Below are 8,488 nucleotides of genomic sequence, written 5' to 3' on the forward strand. Positions count from 1 at the left end.
TAAGCACTAACCTTCTTGAGGTCCAGATCACACGTGAGCGGTGAGGTTCTGTGATTCATCTTTGGTTCAGAGTGAGCCTCATGTGACTGACTGACTGACAGTTGCTACGGGATCTTTGGTTTAAGACGTAGAAACATTCAGCTCTAAACACATTCAGATCACTGACGATGATGAGGATGACAGCCGTGAGCTCTCCATCCCCGAGTTCACCGTCAGGCTTTGGAGAAGGTGGCGACCGAGGAAGGGCCGGGGTGGATGGGGGAGTCGTTCCTGTGAGGCGTGTGCACGTGGCCGTGGTGGACGCTGTGACCGTGCTCCTCTGCGTCCCAGCGGTCCGGACAACGGCGGCGTGAGTTCATGAAGAAGTTGGAGACGGTGGAGAGCTCCAGGCCCAGCTGCTGGGAGATGGTGACCTGCATCTCTTTGGAGGGCCGGCGGTTCTCTCTGAAGATGGCTACCAGGGTCCGACGCTGCAGGTCTGTGAAGACCAGGCGCTGCTTCTTTGGCACCTGGTTACGCTCTCGTCCTCGGTCTTCCTCCTTACGTTTACATGCTGGAGAGAGACACATCACACCAGGTTGAGCTGAGGAGCTCCTGTGCACTGCACTGGAGCCATAGACAATGACACGCTGGGGATGTCAACAGTCATGAATAATGTTGGTGAGCGCTCAAATGTTTGTTGTCTTCCTTACAGAGCCAAGTTTGGCTTTTAAGGCAGTGGATCTTTACGATATAAAAAGCCTCCCTGCAGGTTAACTAGAGGGTCTTGTGTCCCCCAAATTACAAGCTCTGTTTCACCGTCTTCTATTATCTTACGCAAAGAGAGGCGAAAACTGACATCAATGGTAGTATTGAAATCATTTTTCTAACGTAATATCAATCCTGAAATACATGTGAATTCTTGTTGGTGGCCCATCAAACAATCCTGGAAATAGATGTGGTTTCTACATTGACTTGTTTCCTGGTGTTGTGAGAGGAAACAGAACATTTTCAGATCACGTAGTATCATGTTACATTGCTTTTAAAGGCAGGAATTTGGTGAATATTATGCACAACAATTAATGATTTAACTGTGGTTCTCCTTCCAAAAACACACATCAGTTGCACACTTCTCAACACGACTGAGCAATGAGGATGTGAAATAATATCACAGGATTTTTTTGCATTTCTGGTTCAACAACAATATTTTAAATTATTAACCGGTTATTTACTATTTCAAGATGGTAACGTTTGATAATTTCACACTATTACTGTGTTATTTATCTGTTATTCTCTTCAAAATACACGCGATGTAATGTGGAATACTTTCTCGCATGAAATGACAACATTCATATTTTTAAATGTATTTATTTTCATCAACGTATTTAAAGTATTTTGCAGTCAGTGAAAAGGCGCTTGTTGTGTTCGGCTGGGTTCTGGTCTCGGTGGAACCAGGGTGAAGTGCTGACAGTGTGTGTGTGTGTGTCCGTGTGCGTGTGTGTGTGTCGGCTCCGGCTGTGGAGACTGGAGGGAGTCTGTTCTGTTCTGCTGCCCTAAAAAGCTGCAATGATCGATTTTCCGCGGTTTTCTCCCGAACACGTGGTCCAGTAATCAGGGCTCCCTTCCCCACCCGATCGATCCCCATCGATCCGCGAGGTGGTGTGTGTGTGTGTGTGTACGTGCATGCGCCCGCGCGTCACGCGCCCACAGCCGGGGGAGTGGGACGCGGGAGCGCGCGTACAGTGACAGACAGTTGGGGAAGAAATGTTTATCAGCGCAGGAACAAAGAAATATATGAGTGTGTGCGATCATGATGTGGGCGTGGAGCGCGAGTGTGTATGCAAATGATTGATGACTCCAGAGCAGGTTTAGACAAGAGCAGTAAACAGATTTGACTGTGAGCAGCGGATCAATACGGCCGTGCACATCGGAGCCCGCGACTGTTTTGGTTTGTCATTGTTCATGTTTGTAAGTGCAAGCGAAGCATAATTACTGTGTTTTGCCCTCAGCAGACTCCGTGTTCCCCACACGAGCCTGATCCTCCTTTGTCTCCATTAGAGTCGCCCTGTGTTTCCCTCCAGACTCCAACTCTTTCCCTCTTGTTGTGTTTCTCAATTGTTTTAATTTGCCCTCAGATTGATAGCCACCATATTGATTGATCCGCACTTCAGAACCATTTCATGGAACGTTTATTCAATTGGTTCAGACCCAGCCAAGCCCGAATCTGCTCACGGCTCTTTAAGTGCTGTCTCCAACCCAACTCAATACGCTCTAATGTAATGACTGAATGCTACTGCTAATATAGTGATAATTTAATATGTAATGCCTGTTTTCCAACAACTCGTGCTACCGGCCATTTTACACTGCCAACACTGGGGTTTCTGCTCCGGAAGGTCTGAACGCTGGAGGCCTTCGACAAGCCGAGTGAGGGCATTAGCACAAGACCTGCACCTAGTCAATACATATTTCAGATAATCAATAGGTCCATTTCAAATGAGAGTCCTGTGTGTGGTGGAACATTCCCCGGCACTGCAATGAATAGGACCACAGGGAAGTCAAAGAGTGGGCTTCTTATTAAAGTGGCCTCTCTTGAGGAAAGAACCAGGCGTGGAGCTATCTTTAGCCGCCTCATTATCAAATGAGCTTTTCACAAAGGGCTCGCAGTAACACTCAGCGAAGTCTCGAGTGGCACTCGGTCATGTTTGCGCTGTCAAGGATGCTGCCGCACAAAAAGATGCGTAAAACTCTTCACAATATTCATAGCCGTATGAGCTGACCAGTAAACAATGGACGAGGAATTCAGTTACGATTCAGTTGCTATATTGCCGATAGAAAATGGGTGACACTTGGGGAGAGTGATAGGGAAAGAATGGGCCACTTTTCGGGGTGAATGCATCAGGTTAGACTGTGATAAACACACAAACAGTGAGTCAGAGTTAAAGATGAGGTTCTAATGAAACGTGATGCAAAGCCTCCCCTACAAAGCCCCTCTAACAACGTCCTCCACTGAGGAAAAGAAGACACTGTTTATCATCATCATTTATTTTTTTATGATCCCCCTTCATGCTTGAGTCACAGTAAACATTGACTCACACGAAAGTACTGTTGCTGTGATTTTATGTCTGAATTTTGGTGGCAATTTAAAGAATATTTGTTTGTCATGTTGATCCTTTATCAATCTAGTTACCCATTGCACCTCATCTCAGAGGGGACATTCTGGAACTGACAATTTTGGAACAGATCTTATGCTCTTCTCGCCATGTTGGTTATGGTGCAGGAGCACCGCGCTTTTGAGTGCAAACCTCAACGCTCATATTGACTCAAACAATCATGAGACCACACGTTTATTTATGTTCACAGTTCATTTTATCCAGTTTCGATTTGGGGCTATTAATATTTTAATACACCCTATCTGTATTTTTTTTTAAACTAACTCTGACAAAAATCTACAGACATAGATGTGCGTCTGAGTGAGATGGCGGTGATATGGACAAATATCGCAAGGAAACTAACTTCAACACAAACTTTCATTCAGATTAAAATGTTTGTGTTTAGATGAGTTGACAGAAGGAAAATGGCTGAGGGAGAAAAGATGCGTTGTCATGGTGTAGGTGCGTGTGTGTGGAATAAGATGAAGACAATGAGAGAGTGAGGGGCAGACGGTGAACTAACCGCACCGTGCTGCTGCTAGTCGGCGCCGGGACGGAGGGCTGAGACCGGGCTCTGTGTGCGGTGAGACGGGCCCTCTCCCGTCCTGGACGGACGACTGCAGGCGAGAAACAGTTTGACGTCAATCACTCTGTGTCACACCTCTCAGATGTAGGCTTATTGATTATATTGATCAGGTTATAGGCCTATTCATTGTTGGGAAGTAAAAGGGCCGGGCGAGCTTCCCTCCTTCAGCCCCGTCTGCAGTGACACGAGAGCGGCGGAGGAGCCGAGCCAAACCTCGCCGCGGAATCTGGAAAAATAGCTTCGATTGATCAGGATTGAATTATTTGAAAGCTTTAGTTTATTTGTCGATATTTAGGCAGTGTTGTCTTGTTAAGACAAGTGATCGGCAGCTTCTTACGAGCTATCAGATATCGGCTTGTCTTTAACACAGTCCGATTACTGGCTCGGTTCTTTATGTCTGCGCGCTTCTGACCGTCATGGACGGTAATTAAACAAGAGCGCCATATAATAAAGCTCCTGATCGTCAATTCAGATGACTCATTTTTTTTAGAGCAGATAAAAAAAAAAGTTTGTTGAAACAAATATCTTCATTTCACGAACAGGTTTTGGATGTTACAGGTGGCCAAAGCGTCCCAATTTAATTTCACTATAAAACTACTGCTGGAGAAGATGCGTGATGTTTGAAGACATTAAAACAAAAATTTAATAAACAACGTGTTTATGAAAAAAGTGGATGAGAAAAAAATCAATAAATTGAAATGTAACTTTTTAAAAATCAAAATATCTAAATATCTTTTTAAATAGTTTCATTTTACTTAATTACTTAACTTAATTTTCTTCGTATGAATATGTCTGTTCCACCGGGCAGTTAAATATTGATACAAAAACTGAGAAAGATATATCGCAGCGCGCAATAGGCGAGGTCGGTATGAGAGTTTTATCAGATAAATGGACGTGTTAAATAAACAAAACAGGTCATTTTAAACCAACGACTGAGCAGATATTTAACGGATGTTGCTGCGTGGCGTCTCATGGAGGGAGGGAGTGGTGAAGTTGGAAGTAAAAACCAGCTTTGCTGGACCTGGTCTGGAGCCAGAAGTGTAACACAAGGGGAGAACTGGAGAAAAGGGGGAGGCAGGGGAGAGAGTGAGCGCGTGGAAGAGAGCAGAAGAGAGGAAATCAATACCGATTCAGAGCGAGTCAGATAAGCCTGAACAATGTATAGCGCAGACACACTCTATAACCCAGTCACACACGTGCGTGCACGTGAACACACACACGCACACATCGAACACGCACGTCACCATGAAGACGTACTCCAAAAACGCCATAAACCAGCGACCTCTGAGCATCAGGTGACGTCACATCCCAACCTTGGCTCGCTTTGAGGATTCGCTGACACGAGCAGAAAGCGCATCATTACAACTCCGAGCTCTGACGCTCTTTGTCTGCTGTGTGAAGCTCTCTGATCTTTGGCTGTTTGGGAGGCTGAGGAAAGTCTGAGCTGGTTTTCTGATTCATGCTCGCCGCAGATAGATGTGTTCTATTGACATTCTTGGCTTGTTTGGGGGTAAAAAAAAACAGGCTTTACAATCCGCTTACACACCCCTCTGTGTGTTTAGGCGGTGCCATAGTGTGTGGTCCTCGTCTGCTAACCGCAGATTTTACTTTGCTTACCTACAAGATGCTGTTACAAGCACCAGCAGCAGCACTCTCTGCATCTCTGCCTTCCCTCTCTCGCTTATGCTTATCAATTATTAAGGTGTGTATTGATCCTTTCACGAGCCTGCCTCTATCTGGCTGTTCACACAAAGCCAAACCTGGCTGCCCTCACTCAATCAATGGCATCTCCCAGCTCTTCCAGCTCTCCATCCACACCTCACTCCTCATTTTTGGACACTCCGCTCCATCTGACTGGAGTCTCCCCGTTTGGGGTTTTCACAAATATGAGCAACATCGAGGATGGATATTAATCTTTCATGGGACAAACAAGTGTGATGGGCATCAAATGATGTTTCTGAGTGGACGGAAATGCTGATATTGTTTCTCATCTATGAAGCGGTTTCCCTGAACCCGTCTGGTGTCGTCAGGTGAAAGTGATATTACTGTCATATGCGGCAGGGAGATGGAGAAACAAATGTATAGATAGAGAGAGAACGGGAGAGAGGAGTGGAAGAGAAGGGGGTGGGGAAGGGGAAACAGCAATATTGATCCTCTATGTGCAAAGCCAGGCAAACAGTAAAAGGACAGAGCAACACTATTAATGACACTCACAGCCTCTGATACTAATCCTCTATCTATCTATCTATCTATCTATCTATCTATCTATCTATCTATCTATCTATCTGTCTATCTGTCTATCTATCTATCTATCTATCTATCTATCTATCTATCTATCTATCTATCTATCTATCTATCTATCTATCTATCTATCTATCTATCTATCTATCTATCTATCTAATATCTTAAATATTCTGTTATTCAAGAAGTCATGTATTTTCCATGCAGATACAGAGTATTAATAATCACATTAAGATAACCGAATATATTGACAAGAGACGTTGATAAATGTTAACCATTTAGCAATTTAAATGTAAAATGTATCAGAAGAAAGGTCAAGATATGAGTGATGTGGGGAGGGAAAAGGGTGATAGAGAAGTCAATGTAGATAAAATGGAGCAAACACGAAGTGTAAATATTCATATAGGGCTCCTGGTGTTCTGTAAGTCTAAACAGAAAGATTTGGTTTTTCACATATACAGTTAAAGAGAGCATTGGCTGACATGCAATACATATTAAAATTACACACGAAAAAATATAATATATATTGGAAGTCAAATGTGTGTTGTGCAATATAGGAAAGAGATCCATATAAATACAAATTTATCTCCACTCATGTAAGCATGAAAGGGCATTATTTCATGAATGTAGACTTACTCATGTTATGTATTTGGTTTGGAATATGATTTCCAAATGAACGTCAATGTAAATGCATCAGGGCGCAGTGCATTGTAGCGGTTTATTCTATGTCATGTTTGAAGTCTGTTTCCTCTGTCTGGTGCACATCCGAGGTCCAATCAATATTTCATCAAACACTTTCCTTTCTTTGAAATAGAGAGGTGGTCTACATGTGTCAAAATCCTCGAGTGTAAAAGTGTGATAAGAGTTTATGGGATGTATATTAACTGTGCGCTGTACTATCCTTGGATGTGGGTTATTGATCAGGCAGCCGAGGGTCATCTACCGTTGGACCCATGGTGGAGGGTAGTGGGGCCACGAGGATGAACAAAACCTAAAAGTAATGAATTATACTGAAGCATGTTGATGCAATGTGGTGCGTTATGTTTTTCTATATACTGGAAATCTGGCTTGTGAGTCGAGCGCTTTGGTAGTTCTGCGGGTTGAGCTCTCCTTGGTGCTGAACTTAGATTTGAAGTTTCAGGATGAGGGTGATCGAGTCGTGAGCAGCGAGGGGTTAGTATCTTACCTGCCAGCCTCAGTGCCGACATCCTCTGGAACTCGGGCTCCTGCAGCCACTTCCACATTCTCCTGAAGGTCTCCCGGCCCGACTTGAGTTTACTCCAGGGTTTGGGGTTGCGCAGCAGGTCCGACAAAGTTCCTTGTGACCTACTCAAGATCCTCTGGGCAAATATGGCCTGCGGGATGGAGTATCGCTTTAACTCGGCTGTTATCCTCTGAGCCACTTCTTTGGTGTTTATCTCCTCAGCCTGGATGCCGGACCCTGATACCCCGTGGCCCGACCCGTGCCCGTGTCTGTCCCGCTCACCCAGCATCACCGCGCTGCTCGGCTGAGAGTGGAGGTGGGAGTGCGGGTGGTGGTGGTGCATCCCGTTCAGGTTGGAGATCATGCTGTGGCCGTGACCTCCTAAACTTCTCGCCAAGTGTTCTTGGTCGCTGCGGGACAGCATGGAGGCGTGCGACTCGAACCCCGACACCGGGGACAGCATTTTGGCGTCGGTGGAGAGATGCGGACCTGGACCGTAGGAGGAGAGCGGAGGCTGCTGCGGGTTGTGCAAAGATCCCAGTCCGCTGGAGAGCGGGGACAGCGAGCCGTGGCCCATGCCGGACATCTCCTTCGGGTAGTGATTGTATAGGTTTCCCATGGAGGCGAGACCCCGGTGGTCGTCCCGCATCAGCGTGAAGCTGCCGCTGACGTTCCCGGCGGAGAGTCGCTGGTGCGCGGCAGCGTGGTGGTGCGAGTGCGGGTGGTGGAACTTCTCCGAGACCGTGGATATTGGAGGTAGATGCTGGAGGGGGGTCAGGGTGGTGTAAGTGTTGCTAAGGCTCATCCCGGTGTCGCACATGCTGATCGACGGGTGCAAGTGTCCGGACAGCGCGGACGGGTCAGTCCGGTAGTCCCCGCTGGAGCCTTCCAGGATGGACGCCATCCCGGACACCATGGCCGAGCGCGTGCCGGGGGCGTGCGACGCCAGATTCCGGGAGGAGGTGCTGGGAGACGGCGACGGCCGGGCGTGTGGAGAACTCATCAGGTCCCCGACCTGGGAGTGCGAGGAGACGCTGTGGAGATTGTCCATGGTGAGCTCCATCACTGAAACAATATATGTCCCACCCTCCCCGCCCTCTCGCTCCTGTCTCCCACTCCGAGGCGCGCGCTCCCTCGAACCCCTATCCGTCCTGAAGCGACGAAATGAGCAAAGCGTTTAAACACCGATCCATTGATTAAAAGTCTCTCATTGGTCCAGCAGGAAGAGAACCGCGCGCTCCGCGGCTCCCTGGCTCTGTCTCCGTCCGTGGCTCGAGCTCATCTGCGGTCCAGCAGCGCTCTGTCAGAGACGCGGGAGCGCGCGCGCTG

The 8,488-nt window shown here is 46.8% G+C and overlaps 1 protein-coding gene across 2 annotated transcripts; it reads right to left on the bottom strand.

Moving 5' to 3' along the window:
- Nucleotides 1-187: 187 nt before the first annotated feature.
- On the bottom strand, nucleotides 188-8,222 carry onecut3b (one cut homeobox 3b). 2 transcript variants are annotated; one of them, XM_053883153.1, is made up of 3 exons: nucleotides 7,142-8,222; nucleotides 3,652-3,745; nucleotides 436-553 (listed from the first exon to the last, which is right to left on the bottom strand). In XM_053883153.1, exons 1-3 carry the CDS (start codon nucleotides 8,220-8,222, stop codon nucleotides 547-549), a joined length of 1,182 nt encoding a protein of 393 aa, XP_053739128.1. In that variant the 3' UTR covers nucleotides 436-546. The 2 variants fall into 2 exon arrangements, with proteins under 2 accessions (XP_053739127.1, XP_053739128.1); XM_053883152.1 differs by lacking the exon at nucleotides 3,652-3,745 and having other exon boundaries at nucleotides 188-553.
- Nucleotides 8,223-8,488: the final 266 nt, after the last annotated feature.

The sequence above is a fragment of the Synchiropus splendidus genome, chromosome 13, assembly GCF_027744825.2.
Source record: "Synchiropus splendidus isolate RoL2022-P1 chromosome 13, RoL_Sspl_1.0, whole genome shotgun sequence".
In the NCBI taxonomy this organism is placed as follows: Eukaryota; Metazoa; Chordata; class Actinopteri; order Syngnathiformes; family Callionymidae; genus Synchiropus; species Synchiropus splendidus.

Excerpts from the sequence above, each read along its gene's own strand:
- onecut3b (XM_053883152.1), bottom strand. The coding sequence starts at position 8,222 with ATGGAGCTCACCATGGACAATCTCCACAGCGTCTCCTCGCACTCCCAG. Across the intron at positions 554-7,141 it reads GTCGGCACTGAGGCTGGCAG|CATGTAAACGTAAGGAGGAA; the intron begins GTAAGATACTAA and ends GTCTCTCTCCAG.